Here is a 25154-nt window from a genome sequence, read left to right as displayed (position 1 = left end):
GAAGGCGGCTGAGGGCCAGAGGAAGAAACAGACAAAGAAACAGGCGCTGCCCTCCCGAACGAGGGGAGAGGAGGAAGAGGAGGAGGAGGAAGAGGAGGAGGAAGAAGAGGAGGAAGAGGATGAGGACGGGCAGAAGAAAAACAGGAAAGCAGAACCTGTCGGACAGCTCAGGAAACGAAGGGTAACCTCACTCCGAATGTATTTCCTTCCCTTCTTTCTTCCTCTCTCTTTTTCTTCCTTTCGTCTGTCCTTCCTCCATTTCTTCCTTCAATCTGTCCTTCCTCCCTTCAGTCTGTCCTTCCTCCCTTCCTCCCTTCAATCTGTCCTTCTTCCCTTCAATCTGTCCTTCCTCCCTTTCTTCCTTCCATCTGTCCTTTCTTCCTTCCATCTGTCCTTCCTCCCTTTCGTCTGTCCTTCCTCCCTTTCTTCCTTCCATCTGTCCTTCCTCCCTTCCTTCCTTTAGTCTGTCCTTCCTCCCTTCCTTCCTTCACTCTGTCCTTCATTCCTTCAGTCTGTCCTTCATCCCTTACTCCCTTCAATCTGTCCTTCCTCCATTTCTTCCTTCAATCTGTCCCTTCCTCCCTTCAGTCTGTCCTTCCTCCCTTCCTCCCTTCAATCTGTCCTTCTTCCCTTCAATCTGTCCTTCCTCCCTTTCTTCCTTCCATCTGTCCTTTCTTCCTTCCATCTGTCCTTCCTCCCTTTCGTCTGTCCTTCCTCCCTTTCTTCCTTCCATCTGTCCTTCCTCCCTTCCTTCCTTTAGTCTGTCCTTCCTCCCTTCCTTCCTTCACTCTGTCCTTCCTCCCTTCATTCCTTCAGTCTGTCCTTCATCCCCTTACTCCCTTCAGTCTGTCCTTCCTCCCTTTCTTCCTTCCATCTGTCCATCCTCTTTTCCTTCCTTCAATCTGTCCTTCCTCCCTTCCTCTAGTCTGTCCTTCCTCCCTTCCTCTAGTCTGTCCTTCCCTCCCTTCCTTCCTTTAGTCTGTCCTTTATCCCTTCCTCCCTTCCTTCCTTCAATCTGTCCTTCCTCCCTTCTTCCCTTCCTTCCTTCAGTCTGTCCTTCCTCCCTTTCGTCTGTCCTTCCTCCCTTCCTTCCTTCAGTCTGTCCTTACTCCCTTCAATCTGTCCTTCCTCCCTTCCTCCCTTTAATCTGTCCTTCCTTCATTTGTTTTTTAGGGTAAACGGAGGCATCGACGCCCCCGCTGGTCCAACATCCGCTCGAAGAGGCGCAAACTGAACGAGGGAGGGGAGTCTGAGCACAGAGGGAGGGAACGAGGAGAGGAGGAGAGCGAAGGAGGGAGCGACTCGGAGGAATCGTGTAAATCGGAGGAGATTCGCAGCGAGGACGCCTGCAGTCAGTGCGGTCTGCCGAACCATCCCGAACTGGTGAGATGAGTTTTTATTTATTTTATTAGAAACATACAAAGTTTAGTTTCTCTGGAAATAAAAAAAGATATTAAAGAGGAAATATTCTGCTGTCTGTTATTTTTTTAAACATTAGTTTAATGCAAAAGGAGTCAAAAGTATTTTTCATTCAAAGGCCACAAAGTGTTTGATCTGATGTGAGAAGGGTTATTAAAAAGATGGATGGAAGGAAGGAAGGAAGGAAGGAAGGAAGGAAGGAAGGAAGGAAGGAAGGAAGGAAGGAAGGAAGGAAGGAAGGAAGGAAGGAAGGAAGGAAGGAAGGAAGGAAGGAAGGAAGGAAGGGAAAGGTGACAGGAAGGAAAGATGGGGGGAAAAGGGAAGAAGGAAGGAAATAAGAAGAGAAGAAATAAGAAGGCAAGGAAGGAAGGAAGGAGAGATGGGGGGAAAAAAGGGAAGAAGGAAGGAAGGAAATAAGAAGGCAAGGGAGGACAGACAGAAGGAAGGAAGGAAGGAAGGAAAGATGGAAGGAAGGAAGGACAGATGGAGGGAAGAAAGGAAGGAAAAGAAGGACAGATGGAGGGAAGAAAAGAAAGGAAGGAAGGAAATAAGAAGGACAGAAGGGAAGAAGGAAGGAAGGAAAAGAAGGACAGATGGAGGGAAGAAAGGAAAGAAAAGAAGGAAGGAAATAAGAAGTGAAGGAAGGACGGACAGAATAACGGAAAGAAGGAAGGAAATAAGAAGTGAAGGAAGGAAGTAAGTTTGATGTATTTATAATTCTTATAATAATTCTTCTTGCTGTGTCCTCAGATCCTGCTCTGTGACTCCTGTGACAGCGGCTTTCACACCGCCTGCCTGCGGCCGCCGCTCATGTTGATTCCTGACGGAGAATGGTTCTGTCCTCCCTGCCAGCATGTAAGCTTTTTATATCAAACTGGTTAAACTATTCATGTTTTAGTGGTAAAATTACACCAGAAACCTTCCACACTGTTCACCTGTTAACCTTCTTTATATTTATTTAACAAAAAAGAAGCTAAATGTCTCAAATGTTCCACGTTTCCTCTAAAATATAGTAAAAAACTGACAAAATCAGAACCTTGTGATGTCTGAACCATCAAATAATTTAAAATGTTTTATTAAATAAAACTTTGCATATATGAGATAGAAAGATGGAAGAAAGGGAGGAAGGACAGATTGAAGGAAGAAAGGGAGGAAGGACAGATTGAAGGAAGGAAGGGAGGACAGATTGAAGGGAGGAAGGACAGACTGAAGGAAGGAAGGGAGGAAGGACAGACTGAAGGAAGGAAGGAAGGAAGGGAGGACAGATTGAAGGGAGGAAGGACAGACTGAAGGAAGAAAGGGAGGAAGGACATATTGAAGGAAGAAAGGGAAGATGGAAAGAAGAAAGAGAGGAAGGACAGACTGAAGGAAGGAAGGGAGGAAAGGACAGACTGAAGGAAGAAAGGGAGGAAGGACAGATTGAAGGAAGAATGGGAGGAAGGACAGATTGAAGGAAGAAAGGGAGGAAGGACAGATTGAAGGGAGGAAGGACAGACTGAAGGAAGGAAGGGAAGAAGGACAGACTGAAGGAAGGAAGGGAGGAAGGACAGATTGAAGGAATAAAGGGAGGAAGGACAGATTGAAGGAAGAAAGGGAGGAAGGACAGATTGAAGGAAGGAAGGGAGGAAGGACAGACTGAAGGAAGAAAGGGAGGAAGGACAGATTGAAGGAAGGAAGGGAGGAAGGACAGATTGAAGGAAGAAAGGGATGAAGGACAGACTGAAGGAAGAAAGGGAGAGACAAATATTTTATTTATTTATGTGAGGTTTCATATTATCTGACAGACTCGAGCTGCTTTGGGTTTTCTTCATTTCAGAAGCTGCTGTGTGAGAAACTTGAGGAGCATCTGCTGAATCTGGACAGTGCTCTGAAGAAGAGAGAGAGAGCGGAGAGGAGGTACACACACACACACACACACTCTCACAGACACACACACACAAACACACACTCTCTCCTCAGCTCATAATATTATGAATTTTGACCCTCGTCTCTCTCCGTCTTCAGGAGGGAACGGCTGGTTTACGTTGGGATCAGCGTGGAGAACATCATTCCTGTAAGTTAATACATCTCTCTCTCTATCTCTCCCTCTCTCTTTCTCTCTCTCTCTCTCTGTCTCTCTCTCTCTCTCTCTCCGCTTCTATCTCTCTCTCTCTCTCTTTCTCTCTCTCTTCTCTATCTCTGTCTCTCTCTCTCTCTCTCTCTCTTTCTCTCTCTCTATCTGTCTCTCTCTCTCTCTCTCTTTCTCTCCGCCTCTCTCTCTCTCTCTCTTTCTCTCTCTCTCTCTATCTCTGTCTCTCTCTCTTTCTCTCTCTCTATCTGTCTCTCTCTCTCTCTCTCTTTCTCTCCGCCTCTCTCTCTCTCTCTCTTTCTCTCCGCCTCTCTCTCTCTCTCTCTGTCTCCTTCTCTCTCTCTATCTCTCTCTCTCTCCGCCTCTCTCTCTCTCTCTCTCTCTCTATCTCTCTCTCTCTCTCTCTCTCTTTCTCTTTCAGGTTCACTACAAAGAGAAACATTTAAAAACAAATAATAATCTGGACTGTTTTATTTTGTAGGAGGGAGACGAGGAGGAAGAGGAGAAGTCGCCGAAGAAGAAAGACTCCAAAAAGAGTAAAAATCTGGGCAGGAGATCCACCAGAACCAGGAAGCACATCAGCTACAGGTCGGTGTGATGTTAGTGACAGCTGACAGTGATATGTGATTATAGTGAGGTGACAAACAGACTCATCAGCTCGTGCTCTGTTTCAGGTTCGATGACTTCGATGACGCCATTGATGAAGCGATAGAAGAAGACATCGGAGACATCTGTGCTGGTGAGTTCAAGTCACAATCCTCCTTCTGTGTAAAGGTTGATCTGAAGCTTCAGCCTCTTTCAGTCTTTTAGTTACTATGGTTACACCACAGCTCAACAGGAAACACTAAGAGGGAATTTACTGCTAAAGAGACTGATACTACAAAAAGTACTACTACTAGTACTACTACTACCACATTACAAAAAGTACTACTGCTACTACTGCTACTATTACAAAAAGTACTACTACTACTACTGTTAGTACTACTACTACTATTACTAGTACTACTGCTACTACTGCTACTATTACAAAAAGTACTACTACTACTAGTAGTACTACTACTACTATTACTAGTACTACTGCTACTACTGCTACTATTACAAAAAGTACTACTACTACTACTGCTACTACTACTACTATTACAAAAAGTACTACTACTACTAGTACTACTACTAGTACTACTACTACTAGTACTACTACTACTACTACATAAAGTACTACTACTACATAAAGTACTACTACTACTACATAAAGTACTACTACTACTACATAAAGTACTACTACTACTACATAAAGTACTACTACTAGTACTACTACTACATAAAGTACTACTACTACTCCATAAAGTACTACTACTACTACATAAAGTACTACTACTACTACATAAAGTACTACTACTACATAAAGTACTACTACTACTACATAAAGTACTCCTCCATGTAGTAAACATGTCAGATATCATTGATATAATAACTCAGATGAAGCTCAATAGAAGCTGATCATCTACTTTATAATGACAGAGTGGATTCAGTATCACAGGAAGAAGAAGTCAAATTTAACTCATTTAATTTAACCTAAGAAGAAGAAGTAGCGTTGACTGTTGGCCTGGTGTTACTGTGCTGTAGGAGCGGGGCCGGGCAAAGACATCGCCTCCATGCTGACAGAGGACGGGAAGGAGAGCCAGCGGCCAATCAGAGGCCCGACTCGCTCCGCCAGGAACAGGAAGAAGCGACGGCTGAACGACCTGGAGAGCGACAGCACGGCGGCAGAGAGCGAAGACGAGTTCATGCTCAGCAACAGGTACAGATCCTTCCTACTCTTCTTCTCTCCTCCTTTACATCCCCATCTCTCTGCCCTCGCTCACACCTGCTGTTCATTCAAAGAGAAAAGAAGCTTTTGGGTTTGTTTTCACACTGATATCAGAAGTTATAAGGTCATAAAATGTCGTTAACCCTTTGTAGGTCACACCAAGAAAGAGCTATTTAAAAGTACTACTACTACTAATATTACTAGTACTACTACAAAAAGTACTACTACTACTTCTACTGCTACTAATATTACTAGTACTACTACAAAAAGTAATACTACTACTACTACTGCTACAAAAAGTACTACTACTACAAAAAGTAATACTACTACATAAAGTACTACTACTACTACATAAAGTACTACTACTGCTACAAAAAGTACTACTACTACACAAAGTACTACTACTACATAAAGTACTACTACTACTACAAAAAGTAATACTACTACATAAAGTACTTCTACTGCTACAAAAAGTACTACTACTACACAAAGTACTACTACTACACAAAGTACTACTACTACATAAAGTACTACTACTACTACTACTATTACTACACAAAGTACTACTACTACACAAAGTACTACTACTACTACTACTACTAGTACTACACAAAGTACTACTACTACACAAAGTACTACTACTACTACTACTACTATTACTACATAAAGTACTACTACTACTACACAAAGTACTACTACTACACAAAGTACTACTACTACATAAAGTACTACTACTACTACAAAAAGTAATACTACTACATAAAGTACTTCTACTGCTACAAAAAGTACTACTACTACACAAAGTACTACTACTACACAAAGTACTACTACTACATAAAGTACTACTACTACTACTACTATTACTACACAAAGTACTACTACTACACAAAGTACTACTACTACTACTACTACTAGTACTACACAAAGTACTACTACTACACAAAGTACTACTACTACTACTACTACTATTACTACATAAAGTACTACTATTACTACACAAAGTACTACTACTACATAAAGTACTACTACTACTACTACTACTACTATTACTACACAAAGTACTACTACTACATAAAGTACTACTACTACTACTACTACTATTACTACATAAAGTACTACTACTACTGCTACTACTACTACTACTACTACTACTACTACCACTAGCAGAGTGGACAGTAGGGGGCGCTCTCGTGCTTTTATAAATGAGAGATTTCAGTTTTGGCTCCATCCTTCGTCTTCTTCTCACAGTTCGGAGGACGAGGATTTCGCAGCGTCGGGACCAGACGAGGAAGAGGAGGAGGATGAAGAGGCGGGCAGCGACGTTGGCAGTTTGGAGAGCGGGGCTCGCCCCCGACGGGCCATGAAGGGAGTCCCGAAACGGCCCCCCGGCAGAACCCAACGCAGGGGCAGGAAACGGCTGAGGAGGCGACGGAGACGCTCGTCTGAGGAAGAGGAGGAGACTGAGGAAGAGATGGGTGAGTGCTCAGAGAAGGAACACACACATACACACACACAGATACACACACATACACACACACACACATACACATCATATATATATATATATATATATGAAGTTTATTTGGGAGGCAGGTATTAAAATGAAATAAACTGAGAAAAGAACATATACTCCCTCTCTCTCTCCTTTCATCTCTCTTTCTCTCTCCCCCTCCCCCCCCTTCTCTCTCTCTCTCTGTCTCTCCCCCTCCCCCCGTCTTTCTCTCCCCCCTCCCTCTACCTCCCTCTCTACATCTCTCTCTCTTTCTTTCTCCCCCTCCCCCCTTCTCTCTATCTTTCCCTCTCTCTCTCTCTCCCTCTGTTCCTCCCCCCTCCCCCTTTTTCTCCCTCCTTCCCTCTCTACATCTCTCTCTCTTTCTCTCTCCCCCTCCCCCCTTCTCTCTATCTTTCCCTCTTACTCTCTCTCCCTCTCTCTCTCTCTCTCTCTACCTCTCTCTCTCTCTCTCTCCCTTCTTCCCCCTCTCCTCCTCCTCAGACTCGGATCAGTACAGCGACATGTCTGACAGTAACCCAGATAAGAAGCGGGGGGGTTTGAGGCGAGGTCAGCGTCAGCAGGTAAACTACCGCGAGACGACGGACTCGTCGGATAATTCTCAGCCGTCCACCAAGAAACTGAAAGTGAGACCTCGCGGCCGCCCGCGCAAGGAGCATCTGTCCACCGACTACAGCGACGGTCAGTCTCTTCCTGTCAGCAACTCTTCAAAATAAAAGAGCTGCAACCATTAATCAATTTAATCAACATAAAAATGATCAAAAGCAACTTTTTTGATCATCAATTAATCATTTTGGTCATTTTTTAAAGTAAAATATCAAACATTTTTCATTTCCTGTCAGTCATTTGTGAGGATTTGCTGCTTTTCTTAGTTTATTGTGAAAGTTAATTGAATATCTTTAAATTCTGGTGTTTTACTTTGACATATTGAACCAGTTTGAAGCCATTAAGAGACTTTTATTTTAAAGAAACTAATGGGCAATATGGATGATAATGAAAATATTCAATCAATCAATCAAATGTTATTAATATAGCAGCTTTCATTCATTCAGGTTAATGTAGTTCAAAGTGTTTCACAGCTGATTGACAAGCTGATAATGAGACAGGACAAGTGACAACATGAAGAAAAGGAATAAAAATGATGAAGAAATTATAAAGAAAAAGAAAAAATTGAGACCAAACGCTCGCACGAGAAAATAAGAATGAAATAAATGTTTTCAAAAATGTAAATAAAGTAAAATAAATAGGAAAAAATACCTTTAAAATAAGAGATAATAAGAATAAAAATGAAATAAAAGAGATAAAACTTAAAAATTAGGTTAAAAAAAAAGATTAAAAAAGACAAAAGAAACGAATAAAATCGATAAGATAAAACTTATAGAAAGATAATAATGATACTAATAAAAGACACTTTAAATAACTCTAAACTCCTTTTTCTTCCAGTGTCGGGGTCGTCCAGAGAATCCGAGGATGAGGACGACTACGAAGACGAAGAGGAGGACGGCCGGAGGAGGCGAGTGAACAAGAGAAGGAGAGAGGAGGAAGACTATCGCAGGAGCAGGACACGAGTGAAGAGGAGGCGATACGAAAGAGGAGACGACGACAACAACGAGGCGGAGGACAGAGCGAGAGGGAGGCGGCTTCAGAGGAAACTGCTGGAGAGGGAGGACAGAGAGAAGAGGAGGAGCTTAAAGAGGACAGACAGAGAAGAGGAGGATCCGGAGAAGATGGGAAGAGGGAAGAGGAGAGAGATCCTGTCGGAGCAGCGCCGCAAACGCCTCGCTCTGATGCTGAAGAAGCGGCGGCCTTCTACGGACGAGGACGACGACGATGACGACGATTCCGATGATTCCGAGTCGTCGTCAGAGGAGGATCGTCCGATCCGCAAAAGACTCAACCGCATCGACTCTGATGAGGAAGACGACGACGACGACGAGGAAGAAGAAGAAGAGGACAATGATGAGGAAGAAGGAGGGCAGAAGATGACGACCAAAAAGTCTTCAGCGGCAGAGAGGAGTTCACGCGTTGCCGGGGGCGACGGCGGCGGCGGCAGCAGCAGCAGCAAAGACGGCAGCGACGCTCAGGACAAGGGGAGGGGCCGGAGCCTTTCTCCATCTAACGGACATCGGACCTCCAGAGGCCCGGCGAAGCCCGCGGCCGGAAGTCCCACCGCACCCAGAGACAGTGCAGCGACGGGCAGGCAGGACAGGCACAACGGCCCCTCACATCCAGAGGAGGAGGAGGAGGAAGAGGAGGAGGAGGAGGAGGAGCAGGAGCAGAAAGACTCATTAAACTCTGTTCAGAACAGTCCGCAGTCATGATGGCTGTTTGTGTGAACGCGGCTCACTTCTTCTTTGTTTCAGTTTTTTCTGTTAACTGTCAGAAACTGTCAGGCCTTTCACCCACAGAGCAACTCTGAAGCCGGAGATCTCCCTCCTTCCTTCCCTCTACCTCCACCTCCTCCTCCCTCGTTCCCTCGTTCCCTCTCTTGTCCTCCTCGCTGTCGTGTTGTGGTCGAGTGCTCTCCACCATCACACACTGTAACACTCACCAAAATACCCATTTTACACTCATCGTCATCATAAATCATCTTCATCACCCAGGCTGGCACGACTATCAGCCCGGACCTGAATCATCACCCTCACACAGCTGGAGGTTATCGTGACCATTCCCCGCCCCCCCAACCCCCACCCCCCTTTAAACAAAAAAAAAAAACAACCCCCCCCCTTATGTTACAGGACGGACGTCTTTCTGGCCTCGATCTGATTGGACGCAGCAGCGGTCTGTTTGTAGTGTACCTCATCCCCCTAAAAGCACTTCTTCATCATTCTCATAAACACTTAATAATAAAAACCCGCCGCCAAGGAAGAGCGCCCCCGCTGTTACAAAACCGAACACTTTGGATCCTCGACCCTTGACCCCGCCCCCCCCCCTAACCCCACCGCGCCGGGTTCTTAAACCTCGCAGGTTTCTACTGGTTTTTTTTATTGGTCCAGGTTTAGAGATGTGTGGAAGTTAAAGGATGTTTGTTATTCATTGTTGAAAAAAATAAATCCAACAGCAAAGTTTTTCCTTTTTAAATAAATGTTCTTCTTCTACTCTAAGATCAGGGGTGTCAAACGTACCTCCACCAACGAGTCCAATCTGGCCCCAACAGGTCCAATCTGGTCCGAACGGGTCCAATCTGGCCCCAACGGGTTCAATCTCGTCCCAACAGGTCCAATCTGGCCCCAACGGGTCCAATCTGGTCCCAACGGGTCCAATCTGGCCCCAACGGGTTCAATCTCGTCCCAACGGGTCCAATCTGGCCCCAACGGGTCCAATCTGACCCCAACGGGTCCAATTTCGTCCCAACAGGTCCAATCTGGCCCCAACGGGTTCAATTTCGTCCCAACAGGTCCAATCTGGCCCCAACGGGTCCAATCTGACCCCAACGGGTCCAATCTGGCCCCAACAGGTCCAATCTGACCCCAATGGGTCCAATCTGGCCCCAATGGGTAAAAAAAACAAAACGTAGACTTAGAGAATCAATAATCGTCTAAATTTAAAGTTTAAAATATGAAACCGTTCAGCATCTTCTTGACGACGATGATGATGATGATGATGAGTTTCTGCAGCATCATAAGTCGTAGTTTTATCTTCTCTTATATCTTGTTTTTAGGGTTCAGCTCCTGTTAATACTGAACGTCTGGTCAGTTTTTATTCATAGAAGTTATCTCAGGGCATTTACACACAGAGCAGAAAGAGACTGAACTATTTATTCTACAGAGACAACAATATATCCCCCCCCCCCCCCCCCCCCCCCAATGAGCAGTCCTTTATCTACAGCGGTAAATGGAAAAACTCCTTTTTATTGGGAAGAAACCTGGAGCAGAATCGGGGCGACCATCTGCCTCCAGAGAAAAAGAAGCACAGCAACAACAACAATAATATTAATAATAGAAATATGAAGGGATAATAAAAGGAGAAGGTTTGGGAAGATTTTTGTGAATGAAACTCGCCCATAAACAGGAAATAAGTCACTTTTATGGACATTTTAGGGGCGTTGATAACTGAAAACCGCAGTTTAACTACAAACCTCAGAGAGAAAAATCTGATTTAGAAGATTGAGAAGCAAATGTTCTTTTTTTATGGTCATTTTTGAGCATCACAGATTTAAATAATCACCTCTGCTGAGTCGTGTCGGTTGCAGAAATCTTTACTATTAATCTCACATATCTCAAAAACCTGGAAAAATAAAAACCAATACTATCTGCACGGCTTTAAAATCGACCATTTAAGTCAGAATTACAGATTTATCTTCAATGCAAAGTCAATAATATACCAAGTTTATGGTGAATATTAGAGCTGAAATAATGATTAGTCCATTTTTTTTAGGGTCAAAATGACAAATACTCTCTGGTTACAGCTTTTATTTGTCTAATGTGACGATAAATTGAATATGTTTAGATGTTACTGACGTTAATTTAGACTTTAGGAAACTGTGGCAGGAATGTTTCACAGTTTTCAGACATGTTTTCATTTAGATAGATTATTCTATAACCAGCATATTAATCAATCCTTCATTTAAATAATCAGTGATCTCCAACGCTGCTCCTAGAGAGGGTTACGGTTAGATATCTCTGCACTCTAACACACCTGATTCTAGTTATTAACTCATTATTAAGCAGCTGAAGCTTCATTATGAGTTGGGTATCAGGACTTTATACGTTTTTAAGGTATCGACCGAAATAAATCCCGTCAATCGATACCTGCAATCGATCCTTTTTGCACCCAAAGCTAAAAAAACATGACTATCTGTATGGACTTACTCACAGCCAATCAACACAAGCCTTCTATGATTAATGAATATTAATTAGTGGAGGCATTTAATGCTGTTTAATGCTTCTATTCACATGATGGGTATCGATTGGATTGGTGCTGGTATCGTCATTTTTTAGATTATACCCAGCACTAGTATCAGGTGTGTTAGAGTGAGGAGATAACTAAGACATGCAGGGCAGCAGGTTGCTTATTATTAACTCATTATGAAGCAGCTGAAGCTTCATTATGAGTTAATAACTAGAATCAAGTAGAGTTGGGTATCAGGACTTTATACGTTTTTAAGGTATCGATCGAAATAAATCCCGTCAATCGATCCTTTTTGCACCCAAAGCTTAAAAAAACATGACTATCTGTTCGGACTTACTCACAGCCAATCAACACAAGCCTTCTATGATTAATGAATATTAATTAGTGGAGGCATTTAATGCAATTTAAAGCTTCTATTCACATGATGGGTATCGGATGAAGAGGTGGTATGAGGTACTTGGATTGGTGCTGGTATCGTCATTTTTTTAGATGATACCCAACAGTAGTGGGCAGGTTGCAGGAGCTGGTTAGAGACCACTGATTAAAACTCTGCAGTTTCTTTTATATCAGTTCAGTTTTTATGTCTTCACATGACGAGCAACTTCATATAAACACCTGACGGTCGCTTGATCCTCAATCTTACAAAAATCAAGCAGTTCAATGATATATTTTGCAAGTTTCTATGATTCAGAAATGAAATATAACTGCTGTAGTCAAACCAGAGTGGAGTCATGTAGCTCAGACCTCCTCATTGTGTCGATGGATGAACAGAAATCTAAGTGTCTAAAGGTGGAGTTCAAAGTGTTCGGTCTCAGCTGGGTCGCTCGGTTTAGTTGTGTGGTGTGTTGGAAGCCTTGGCGGGTCGGGAACATGTTTGCTGTACATACTCTGCCTGTAAGCTGTTTTCCTTGTAAGATAATAGATGTTCTGTTCTTAGTCCTCTTGTAAAATATAGTGTTATATTTTCTATATGAAGGAGAGGAGGAGGAGGAAGAGGAGAGATGCTGCTGTGAGCGATGTGTGGATCGATCAGCGGTTCGTTCGGTTGGTTTTTTTTTTGTTATGTTTTTCTTTCTTTTTCTTTTTTTGAGATTCTACGGCCGTCGATTTTTGTGTGAAATGAGACCAGCGCGGAGCCCGTTAACGAGTCAAACCTCGCCTCGTTTTAATACGAAGATTACTCGCTCACTCTCAGCCTCGTGTCCTGCAGCTTTAAAAGGTTTTTACTGTCACCAAACATCACATGATCGATTTCAAGGATACGTAGATATGACGATTTTCTCTATTTTTACTTCATGTTTGGATCCAAACTAGTTGTGAACTGATCCACTAAGAAGCTGCAACACTTTGTCAATGAATCGATTAATTGACAGAATTATAATCGACAGCTATTTTGGATTATTTGCTGATTTATTTAATCATTTTCTTTCATTTTCAAAGCAGAAGAAGTCAAACACTGTCTAGTTCCAGCTGGTGACCATTTGTTTGTTTTTGTTAGTTTTATGTAGAACCCGACCGATACTGGATTTTTGGGGCTGATGCCGATATTAGGGAGTAAAAAATTCCGATATCGATAAATTAGCCGATAATGTTACATGTACAGAATATATATATACACGCATTTTTTTTGGGTAATGATCCGAAATGTAATGAAGGAACCTTATTATGATTATAACAATTAGAATTAGCTACGAAGTTTTAAAAATCGTATTAAACTATACATAAAATTCCGCCTATATAACTTTAAAAAATATATATATATCGGGCTAATCGGACAACATATTCACCGATACCGATATATCTGTGATTGGTCGATATCGGCCGATGATCAGCTGACCGATATATCAGTCAAGTTCGAGTCTTACGTGATAATAAATTTGAATATCTTCAGGTTTTGGACTGTTTGGCAAAGACGTCACTTTAAGTCACTAGGAAACTATTTTTCACTGTTTTTTTCAAATATTTTACAGTTAGTTGATTAATCACGAGAACGATCAGCTGATTAAATGATAATGAAAACACGATTATTAGTCTTTGTTTCGTGTTTATTTTTGAAGGGTTTGCGACATGTTATCAGTCTCTGTTAGTAGATCGGTTCATCGTTGGTTTGGATCCAAACATAAAGACAAAGATATAAAATATGAGCAGAATGATCCTTTAATTTGCTGTTTGATTGGACGGTTGGGTTAACTGGCTTCACTGACTCTTAATGTTCCTGGTGTCACGAAGCTGGGAGATAAACAACTTTTTATATTCTCATCGGAAAGTCGCCTCGTGTTATCGACGGAACAGTCAAAATGCAGCTATAATCATCATTCATTATGTCATTAAATGGTTTTAGAGACTCAATTTTACCCTGTAGGACGATGACTGATGTGATGTGAAGTTACCGTGGTGATCTCACCTGGTTAATAACTGAGCCGGCTTTGCGACACCAGAAACACAAAAATATCTGCTTATCTTTTCTTTTTAAGATACGAGCTCTCGGTGTGAAAGATGTTTCCTCTGATTCCACCTTTAAAAAAAAAAGAAAAATCAACCTGCAGCTCCTTTTCTTTTTATTTCTTCCTGTCAGTAAGAAGCTGAGAGCGATGAAACAAACTATTTAGTGTTAAGATGTGTTTTAACATGCAGCAAATGCACTTAACTAAAGTAGATTTTAATCCCAACTTCCATCAAATTACAAAACGTGAACGACTTAAAGGAAAATTTCACCTAAATTTGAAGTTTTCCAGGTGCAAGAAATACAATAAAACTCAATTCAACCATCAAATGTTTCCCACAAACTCCAGAACAAACAACTTCTGTAATGTAAACATGTCATTTAATAAGTGATGGTGATACTTTATTTTACAGCTCTTTTAATTTTACACTAATTTCCTGCAGTAGTTTGCAGTAATTTTGCATTAAACACTTAATTTTTGGGTGCAGTTTGGTACAATTTATTTATTTTTTTTTAAAGTTACATAACCGTAACAAAGAAATATCCTTTTTTTTAAAGGTGCAGTATGTAGAATTTAGTGGCATCTAGTAACTAACAGACTTGGCAGAAATGGAGCATAATATTCACACTTATGCTTTAATTAATGTGTAATTAACCTGAAAATGAGCATTGTTGTGTTTTCTTTACCTTTTAGAATGAGCTTTTTTTTTTTTTTTTAAATATCTATATCTATCTATATCTAGTTAATTAATGTTTCTACAGTAGCCCAGAATGGCCAAACCTAACACTGGCTTTTTAAAGGGGGCCTTTCGCCTTTTTTCGAGTGTTTCATGGCCATCCTAGATTGTAGGGGAGACAAGTTATTTTTCCTAGGATGGTAAAGTCATGACCCGCCTTCCTCTGCCTCTGATTGGCTAGCAGTCGTTGCCTTTGGTGTTAACTATGAGGAGTGAGATTGGATAGGGTTAGGGTAAAATATTAGGTTAAAGAGAGTAGTGCAGGTCATGATTTCGCCATCCTAGGAAAAAAAAAACTGGAATATGATTCAGTTATATGCCACTAAATACTACCTTAAACTCTCAATATACTCACTGAAAACTGAGTATTTTTGTACCAAATTGCACCATCTTCAACACATACCTGCAAACTGCTCGTATCCAGGAGTTTAAACTAAAATGAGCTGTAATAGAACATAAAGCAGAAAGATGTTGATATGATATTTAACAGCCCACAAACCGAAAAAACGCACAAGATAAGAAGGAAAAATTCTCAAGTTTATTGTTTTTTCAAAATTGAACTCTGGCACGATTCGGCACTTTATTACCGTCGCCTGTGTGTACCGAGCGTCTTGTAGTAATGTGCAATCTGTAAAAGATCAATTTCATAGAGACACACGAACGTTTATCAGTTATCTTAGATTAAATGTTCTTTAACAGCTACAATCAAAAGAAAAAGCAAAAAATCAAGTCTGTGTCATTATAGAGGTTTAAAAAAAATTATTAAGTGCTCAGTTTGCCAAAATTAAAAGCACCTGAATGAGATGAAATAGTCGAATCAATAACTGTGATTGACTGGTTTGTGATTGGAGATGATTTTGAGTTTCAGGCTAAATGACTAAAAATGTGTTTTCAGGTACTTTCCTGCAGGTGTCACCATTTAGACGAGACCACACTCTCTTTGGACCGGTTTCATCACCTGTTTTACCCTCTAATGCATTTCCACTATGTGAAGCAGCATGATGTGGAGAATCCGCTTCATTTAAAAAGAAGTCTCCTCATTTTTTATAAGCTTTTTTTTTACCCAAGACAATTTTTTCTCTTCTGTCTATTATGATGGGAAATCGACAGCGAGCTGCAGCAGCTGTCAGAGCGGGACGGGTGGAGGTTACAGTGTGTTTTATGCCACCAGCCCCCCCCCCCCCCCCCCCCCCCCCAAAAAAAAAAAAAATCATTCCACTTGAACCTGATGTGCTTCTGCGTCACATCCTGCTGGTTTTCAAACGTTCAGCCCAACTAATCTGGATTCAAACAGGCTCCTTCCATTTTCTCTGTTGTACTGTTACTGTAGTATCGCTGTAACATAAATGTTTTCTAAGTTATTAAAACCAACATCCCAGGCATCTCCTCAGAAGCACACCGAGTCTGTCTGTTTATTCCTGCTGATCAAAGTTAAAGTATTACAGTATTATGAGTGATGTAGTATGCAGTATTACAGTAAAAGTACTGCAGTATTATGAGCGATGTAGTATGCAGTATTACAGTAAAAGTACTGCAGTATTATGAGTGATGTAGTATGCAGTATTACAGTAAAAGTACTGCAGTATTATAGTGGTGTAGTATTCAGTATTACAGTAAAAGTACTGCAGTATTATGAGCGATGTAGTATGCAGTATTACAGTAAAAGTACTGCAGTATTATGAGCGATGTAGTATGCAGTATTACAGTAAAAGTACTGCAGTATTATGAGCGATGTAGTATGCAGTATTACAGTAAAAGTACTGCAGTATTATGAGTGATGTAGTATGCAGTATTACAGTAAAAGTACTGCAGTATTATGAGTGATGTAGTATGCAGTATTACAGTAAAAGTACTGCAGTATTATGAGTGATGTAGTATGCAGTATTACAGTAAAGGTACTGCAGTATTATGAGCGATGTAGTATGCAGTATTACAGTAAAAGTACTGCAGTATTATGAGTGATGTAGTATGCAGTATTACAGTAAAAGTACTGCAGTATAATGAGTGATGTAGTTAAAGTATTACAGTAAAAGTACTGCAGTATTATAGTGATGTAGTATGCAGTATTACAGTAAAAGTACTGCAGTATTATAGTGATGTAGTATGCAGTATTACAGTAAAAGTACTGCAGTATTATGAGTGATGTAGTATGCAGTATTACAGTAAAAGTACTGCAGTATAATGAGTGATGTAGTTAAAGTATTACAGTAAAAGTACTGCAGTATTATGAGTGATGTAGTATGCAGTATTACAGTAAAAGTACTGCAGTATTTTGAGCGATGTAGTATGCAGTATTACAGTTAAAGTACTGCAGTATTATGAGCGATGTAGTATGCAGTATTACAGTAAAAGTACTGCAGTATTATGAGCGATGTAGTATGCAGTATTACAGTAAAAGTACTGCAGTATTATGAGTGATGTAGTATGCAGTATTACAGTAAAAGTACTGCAGTATTATGAGCGATGTAGTATGCAGTATTACAGTAAAAGTACTGCAGTATTATGAGCGATGTAGTATGCAGTATTACAGTTAAAGTACTGCAGTATTATGAGCGATGTAGTATGCAGTATTACAGTAAAAGTACTGCAGTATTATGAGTGATGTAGTATGCAGTATTACAGTAAAAGTACTGCAGTATTATGAGTGATGTAGTATGCAGTATTACAGTAAAAGTACTGCAGTATTATGAGTGATGTAGTATGCAGTATTACAGTAAAAGTACTGCAGTATTATGAGTGATGTAGTATGCAGTATTACAGTAAAAGTACTGCAGTATTATGAGTGATGTAGTATGCAGTATTACAGTAAAAGAAGAAAACACTTTGATCACTGTTGATAAAAATCCTGTTTATTGATTATTGAAGCTTCAGATTGTTCACACATCCAATCAGTAAAGTGTGATCAATGATTTCATGTTCAGATTGACTTCATCCACACAGTCAGTTAGTTTAACCCAGAATGTCAGCTATGTACAAGAACATCATTAATGATTATTATCATGATCATTACAGTTTGATTGAACATTTCTTTATGAATTTACAAAGTGATGAGAAGAAAATATCTGTGATGAAGGAAGTTCTGCTGTTTTCTCTGTTTAAGAAACAACAGACACAAATACATCAATACAAACATGAAACTAACATTTAGAACAAAGAGAAGTTAAAAACATGGTGATGAGCAGTGAGAGCCTCCATGGATAAAAACACACAGGAAAAAGTCACATTTAAAGAAACTGAACATATCAATGAAACATAAAGTAAACAAAGTGTTGAATATCACTATTAGCATGTCAGCTGATCTCTGAGCAGCTCAGAAACATGGAGACAAAAACATGAAGAATTACATCATCTGACACATGAAGTCTGAAATGACTTCTGTCTAGTTCACTTTACACAACTCAGCTTTGGATCCAGGATAAACATAAAGTCCAGCATAGAGAGGCTGAGTGAATGTGGTCTGGACTCTGTGGAGGAGAGTCATGGTTTCAGAGACGCTGTAGAAGGACAGAATACCTGCTCTGTGATCCAGGTACACTCCGACTCTGGAGGAAACAGGACCTGAGACGAGAGTTTTAATGTTGTTGAAGTAAAATCCATAACTGTTAGTGTCACAATATAAAGACCAAGATTTGTCATTAAGTCCAAATATAGATTCATCTCCTGCTCTGCTGATATTCTTGTATGTGACTGCTACATTAACTTTTCCTCTCCTCTCCACCTCCCAGTAACAACGTCCAGTCAGACTCTCTCTACTCAGGACCTGACGATAACTAGTGAATCTGTCTGTGTGACTAGAATAAGACTGTTGTTGTTTCGTTCGTTCTACTTTTCTGTTCCCCTCAGATAATAACAGATGTGTGTGTGCTGTGTTTGGATCCAGAGTGATTTCACATGAATATTTTAAGAACTCAGCTCTGGTCTTGGGTTCTGGTTCTGACAGTAAAACCACTTCAGTCACTGCCAGTGAGATGTTTGTCCATTTGTCCCTCAGGATGTCCTGTAGTTTATCTCTGAGCTCTGACACAGCTGCTGTCACATCCTCAAAGTATTTCAGAGGACGGATATTGATGCTGGATGAGTCTGTAGGTTCACTGAGTTGTGACACTGAGGGGTAGTTGTGTAGAAAGTGGTTGTGATCCTCTGTGTGTGAGAGCTGCTTCAGTTCAGCGTCTTTCCTCTTCAGCTCAGTGATCTCCTGCTGCAGCTTCTCCTGAAGCTCTTTGACTCCACTCACTTCAGTTTCCTGCTGGGATCTGATCTGCTGCTTCACATCAGAGCTTCTTTTCTGGAGGAGACGGATCAGCTGAGTGAAGATCTTCTCACTGTCCTCCACTGCTTTATCAGCAGAGAGACTGACGGCCTCCACCTCCTGTTGAAGCAGCTTCACATCTTTCTCTCTGTGCTGGATTCTCTGCTGGATGTTTAGTCGACTCACCTCGAGCTCTCTCTGCCTCTCAGTCCTTTCTGCTGCAGCTGGGACTGTGTCGTGGCCTTTATGTTCATCCATAGTGCACAGATAACAGATACTCTTCTTATCTGTACGGCAGAATATCTCCATCAATTTATCATGACGAGAGCAGATGTTCTCCTGGAGCTTCTTGGAGGGCTCCACCAGCTTGTGTTTCTTTAATGGAGCTGCATCATAATGAGACTGGAGGTGATTCTCACAGTAAGAGGCCAGACACACCAGACAGGACTTGAAGGCTTTCAGCTTCCTCCCAGTGCAGACATCACAGGCCACATCTTCAGGTCCAGCATAGCAGTGATCAGCAGGAGCAGCTTGGAGTCCAGTCTTCTTCAGCTGCTCCACTAAAGCTGCTAACATGGTGTTTTTCTTCAGGACAGGCCTCGGTGTGAAGGCCTCTCTGCACTCAGGGCAGCTGTAGATCTTCCTCTGATCCTCTCCATCCCAGAATCCTTTAATACAGCTCATACAGTAGCTGTGTCCACAGGGAATAGCCACCGGATCCTTCAGTAGATCCAGACAGATCGAACAGCTGAGTGTTTCCCGGTCCAGCTGATCTTTCTGCGCCATTTCAGCTCTCAGAGGCAACTACTGACTGAGCTTCACTTCCTGATAAATGAAACAGGTTTGAACTTTGATCTGATCATGTGATTCAGTCATAAATGCAGCCTGACAGCTCTGTGCTGCGTCACATGTTGGTTACACCCATCTACAACCTGTAGACCTGAAGGGAGAGAACAAGGAACTCTGATCCCAGAGTGGAGCTTGTTGTGTTTAAAGAACAGGGACGGTTATCAGGACGAGGAGCCGCACTGTGGATTCAAACTGTGTTTCCTCATTTACAGTAAAGTCTCAGTTAAAAGCTGCTCAACATTTAACTTTACTGCTATGTACAAATACTCCATTACAAGTAAAAGTACTGCATGAAAAACCCTCCTACAGTAAAAGTACTGCAGTATTATGAGCGATGTAGTATGCAGTATTACAGTAAAGGTACTGCAGTATTATGAGTGATGTAGTATGCAGTATTACAGTAAAAGTACTGCAGTATTATGAGTGATGTAGTATGCAGTATTACAGTAAAAGTACTGCAGTATTATGAGCGATGTAGTATGCAGTATTACAGTAAAAGTACTGCAGTATTATGAGTGATGTAGTTAAAGTATTACAGTAGTGCAGTATTTTATATATGACTCATTAATATCAATGTGCTGCATCGTAACAATAACTGAATATTCATTTAAACATTTTACAGACATATTTCACAGTTTTGGGGATCTCCTGCATGTGGTTACGTCACACAGTCACACCTGACTCACAGACCTGTGAACCTTGAGGAGGCTTAAACTCACTGTGATTTTGGAAATTTTAGGACCAACAGCAGCTTTCAGTAAGTTCATTTACTTTTTTTTTCTTTACCTGAAAATCTTTTCTAATTAAAGTTAATGACACAGCTGGTCTCCTAATTACCCTGAAGCCCAAATTCATTGAGAGAAATCTACTGATTCAAAAATGCATTCAATCAGAGTAGACTATTTGTTTTAGAATAACGTTAATACAACTATAAGCCATAGTAATTCTGTAATAATATCCTAATATAAACTTACTGCTATGCATGGTCAGAATGTATTTTAACTAAGCATCACTCATATAAGGACTTCCTGTCAGCTCTCCAGTTACTGTGAACCGAACCGTTAACTACAGAGAAGGCGAGTCTTATTTGTGTTGCATGTTTCAACAACAAAGAATTTAAAAGTGCTTTTATATAAAACACAAAAGCCATCAAGATAATGTAAAAGCAACACGAGGTGATATTTTTTAAAAAGACATGTAAATACAATTAAAAAGTGTTAAATTGGAAATAATAATAAACTAAAGTAGAATAACAGACACAACAGGAGAATAAGAGTTACAGTGCAGTGTAAGATATGAATCAAAAGCCTCAACTTTTATTTTATAAGTACATATAAAGATTAATTGATAAAGAAAGGGAAGCCTGTCTGATGTTGTGTGTCCTTTAGTTTGAGGATAATGTAGAACTCGTTTTACTCTGTGATGCAGTAAACTATAGAGTGCAGTTCGCCATGATTTCCACTAGAGGGAGCTGTAAGGAAGAAGAAGAAAGTTAGACACACTGAACACATGTGGACGTCATTTTCTGTTGTCTGAATTATTTATTATGTTGACAGCGATGGAAGAAGTACTCAGATACTTTACTACTACACACTGCAGTATTATGAGTGATGTAGTATGCAGTATTACAGTAAAAGTACTGCAGTATTATGAGTGATGTAGTATGCAGTGTTACAGTAAAAGTACTGCAGTATTATGAGTGATGTAGTATGCAGTATTACAGTAAAAGTACTGCAGTATTATGAGTGATGTAGTATGCAGTATTACAGTAAAAGTACTGCAGTATTATGAGCGATGTAGTATGCAGTATTACAGTAAAAGTACTGCAGTATTATGAGCGATGTAGTATGCAGTATTACAGTAAAAGTACTGCAGTATTACAGTAAAAGTACTGCAGTATTATGAGCGATGTAGTATGCAGTATTACAGTAAAAGTACTGCAGTATTATGAGTGATGTAGTATGCAGTATTACAGTAAAAGTACTGCAGTATTATGAGCGATGTAGTATGCAGTATTACAGTAAAAGTACTGCAGTATTATGAGTGATGTAGTATGCAGTATTACAGTAAAAGTACTGCAGTATTACAGTAAAAGTACTGCAGTATTATGAGCGATGTAGTATGCAGTATTACAGTAAAGTACTGCAGTATTATGAGTGATGTAGTATGCAGTATTACAGTAAAAGTACTGCAGTATTATGAGTGATGTAGTTCGCAGTATTACAGTAAAAGTACTGCAGTATTATGAGCGATGTAGTATGCAGTATTACAGTAAAAGTACTGCAGTATTATGAGCGATGTAGTATGCAGTATTACAGTTAAAGTACTGCAGTATTATGAGTGATGTAGTATGCAGTATTACAGTAAAAGAAGAAAACACTTTGATCACTGTTGATAAAAATCCTGTTTATTGATTATTGAAGCTTCAGATTGTTCACACATCCAATCAGTAAAGTGTGATCAATGATTTCATGTTCAGATTGACTTCATCCACACAGTCAGTTAGTTTAACCCAGAATGTCAGCTATGTACAAGAACATCATTAATGATTATTATCATGATCATTACAGTTTGATTGAACATTTCTTTATGAATTTACAAAGTGATGAGAACAAAATATCTGTGATGAAGGAAGTTCTGCTGTTTTCTCTGTTTAAGAAACAACAGACACAAATACATCAATACAAACATGAAACTAACATTTAGAACAAAGAGAAGTTAAAAACATGGTGATGAGCAGTGAGAGCCTCCATGGATAAAAACACACAGGAAAAAGTCACATTTAAAGAAACTGAACATATCAATGAAACGTAAAGTTAGTAAAGTGTTGAATATCACTATTAGCATGTCAGCTGATCTCTGAGCAGCTCAGAAACATGGAGACAAAAACATGAAGAATTACAACATCTGACACATGAAGTCTGAAATGACTTCTGTCTATTTCATTTTACACAACTCAGCCGTGGATCCAATATAAACACAAAGTCCAGCATAGAGAGGCTGAGTGAATGTGGTCTGGACTCTGTGGGGGAGAGTCATGGTTTCAGAGACGCTGTAGAAGGACAGAATACCTGCTCTGTGATCCAGGTACACTCCGACTCTGGAGGAAACAGGACCTGAGACGGGAGTTCTGATGTTGTTGAAGCAGAATACATACCTGTTAGTGAAACACCATAAAGACCAAGATTTGTCATTACGTCCGAATACAGATTCATTTCCTGCTCTGCTGATATTCTTGTATGCGACTGCTACATTAACTCCTCCTCTCTTCTCCACCTCCCAGTAACAACGTCCAGTCAGACTCTCTCTACTCAGGACCTGATAACTAGTGAATCTGTCTGTGTGACTAGAATAAGACTGTTGTTGTTCCGTCCGTTCTACTTTTCTGTTCCCATCAGATAATAACAGCAGTGTGTTTGTTGTGTTTGGATCCAGAGTGATTTCACATGAATATTTTAAGAACTCAGCTCTGGTCTTGGGTTCTGGTTCTGGTTCTGACAGTAAAACGTCCACATCAGTCCCTGCCAGTGAGATGTTTGTCCATTTGTCCCTCAGGATGTCCTGTAGTTTATCTCTGAGCTCTGACACAGCTGCTGTCACATCCTCAAAGTATTTCAGAGGACGGATATTGATACTGGATGAGTCTGTAGGTTCACTGAGTTGTGACACTGAGGGGTAGTTGTGTAGAAACTGGTTGTGATCCTCTGTGTGTGAGAGCTGCTTCAGTTCAGCGTCTTTCCTCTTCAGCTCAGTGATCTCCTGCTGCAGCTTCTCCTGAAGCTCTTTGACTCGACTCACTTCAGTTTCCTGCTGGGATCTGATCTGCTGCTTCACATCAGAGCTTCTTTTCTGGAGGAGACGGATCAGCTGAGTGAAGATCTTCTCACTGTCCTCCACTGCTTTATCAGCAGAGAGACTGACGGCCTCCACCTCTTGTTGAAGCAGCTTCACATCTTTCTCTCTGTCCTGGATTCTCTGCTGGATGTTTAGTCGACTCACCTCGAGCTCTCTCTGCCTCTCAGTCCTTTCTGCTGCAGCTGGGACTGTGTCGTGGCCTTTATGATCCTCCATAGTGCACAGATAACAGATACTCTTCTTATCTGTACGGCAGAATATCTTCATCACCTCATCATGACGAGAGCAGATGTTCTCCTGGAGCTTCTTGGAGGGCTCCACCAGCTTGTGTTTTTTAAATGTAGGTGATTCATAGTGAGGATGGAGGTGATTCTCACAGTAAGAGGCCAGACACACCAGACAGGACTTGAAGGCTTTCAGCTTCCTCCCAGTGCAGAAATCACAGGCCACATCTTCAGGTCCAGCATAGCAGTGATCAGCAGGAGCAGCTTGGAGTCCAGTCTTCTTCAGCTGCTCCACTAAAGCTGCTAACATGGTGTTTTTCTTCAGGACAGGCCTCGGTGTGAAGGCCTCTCTGCACTGAGGGCAGCTGTAGATCTTCCTCTGACCCTCTCCATCCCAGAATCCTTTAATACAGCTCATACAGTAGCTGTGTCCACAGGGAATAGCCACCGGATCCTTCAGTAGATCCAGACAGATCGAACAGCTGAGTGTTTCCCGGTCCAGCTGATCTTTCTGCGCCATTTCAGCTCTCAGAGGCAACGAGTGAGTGAGTTTCACTTCCTGATAAATGAAACAGGTTTGAACTTTGATCTGATCATGTGATTCAGTCATGAATGCAGCCTGGCAGCTCTGTGCTGCGTCACATGTTGGTTACACCCATCTACAACCTGTAGACCTGAAGGGAGAGAACAAGGAACTCTGATCCCAGAGTGGAGCCTGTTGTGTTTAAAGAACAGGGACGGTTATCAGGACGAGGAGCCGCACTGTGGATTCAAACTGTGTTTCCTCATTTACAGTAAAGTCTCAGTTAAAAGCTGCTCAACATTTAAAATCAGGGGTGTCAAACGTAGCTCCACCAACGAGTCCAATCTGGCCCCAACAGGTCCAATCTGGTCCCAACGGGTCCAATCTGGCCCCAACGGGTTCAATCTCGTCCCAACGGGTCCAATCTGGCCCCAACGGGTCCAATCTGACCCCAACGGGTCCAATCTGGTCCCAACGGGTCCAATCTGGCCCCAACGGGTCCAATCTGGCCCCAACGGGTTCAATGTCGTCCCAACGGGTCCAATCTGGCCCCAACATGTCCAATCTGATCCCAACGGGTCCAATTTGGCCCCAACGGGTCCAATCTGGCCCCAACGGG

General features: G+C 41.2%; 3 protein-coding genes across 3 annotated transcripts in view; 1 reads left to right on the top strand and 2 right to left on the bottom strand.

The window, feature by feature from the left end:
• The window catches only part of rsf1a (remodeling and spacing factor 1a), a 28855-nt gene extending 19108 nt beyond the window's left edge, over positions 1-9747 (top strand). Inside the window, 8 exon segments of the mRNA XM_062418650.1 lie at positions 3236-3315; positions 3424-3472; positions 3969-4075; positions 4162-4226; positions 5111-5285; positions 6543-6769; positions 7288-7485; positions 8248-9747. Of these exon segments, the coding sequence (XP_062274634.1) occupies positions 3236-3315; positions 3424-3472; positions 3969-4075; positions 4162-4226; positions 5111-5285; positions 6543-6769; positions 7288-7485; positions 8248-9125 (1779 nt within the window). The 3' untranslated portion in view covers positions 9126-9747.
• Positions 9748-18214: 8467 nt separating this feature from the next.
• On the bottom strand, positions 18215-19885 carry LOC133980022 (tripartite motif-containing protein 16-like). Its single transcript, XM_062418585.1, has one exon. It carries the CDS (start codon positions 19868-19870, stop codon positions 18215-18217), a length of 1656 nt encoding a protein of 551 aa, XP_062274569.1. The 5' UTR covers positions 19871-19885.
• Positions 19886-22870: 2985 nt separating this feature from the next.
• Positions 22871-24622, bottom strand: LOC133981051 (tripartite motif-containing protein 16-like). The gene has a single exon (XM_062419939.1). The coding sequence runs from the start codon at positions 24620-24622 to the stop codon at positions 22871-22873; it is 1752 nt and encodes a 583-aa protein (XP_062275923.1).
• Between the last annotated feature and the right edge of the window lie 532 nt (positions 24623-25154).

The sequence above is a fragment of the Scomber scombrus genome, chromosome 5 (genome assembly GCF_963691925.1).
Source record: "Scomber scombrus chromosome 5, fScoSco1.1, whole genome shotgun sequence".
In the NCBI taxonomy this organism is placed as follows: Eukaryota; Metazoa; Chordata; class Actinopteri; order Scombriformes; family Scombridae; genus Scomber; species Scomber scombrus.
This window is presented reverse-complemented; position numbering and strand designations above follow the sequence as displayed.

Excerpts from the sequence above, each read along its gene's own strand:
- LOC133980022 (XM_062418585.1), bottom strand. The coding sequence starts at position 19,870 with ATGGCGCAGAAAGATCAGCTGGACCGGGAAACACTCAGCTGTTCGATC.
- LOC133981051 (XM_062419939.1), bottom strand. The coding sequence starts at position 24,622 with ATGACTGAATCACATGATCAGATCAAAGTTCAAACCTGTTTCATTTAT.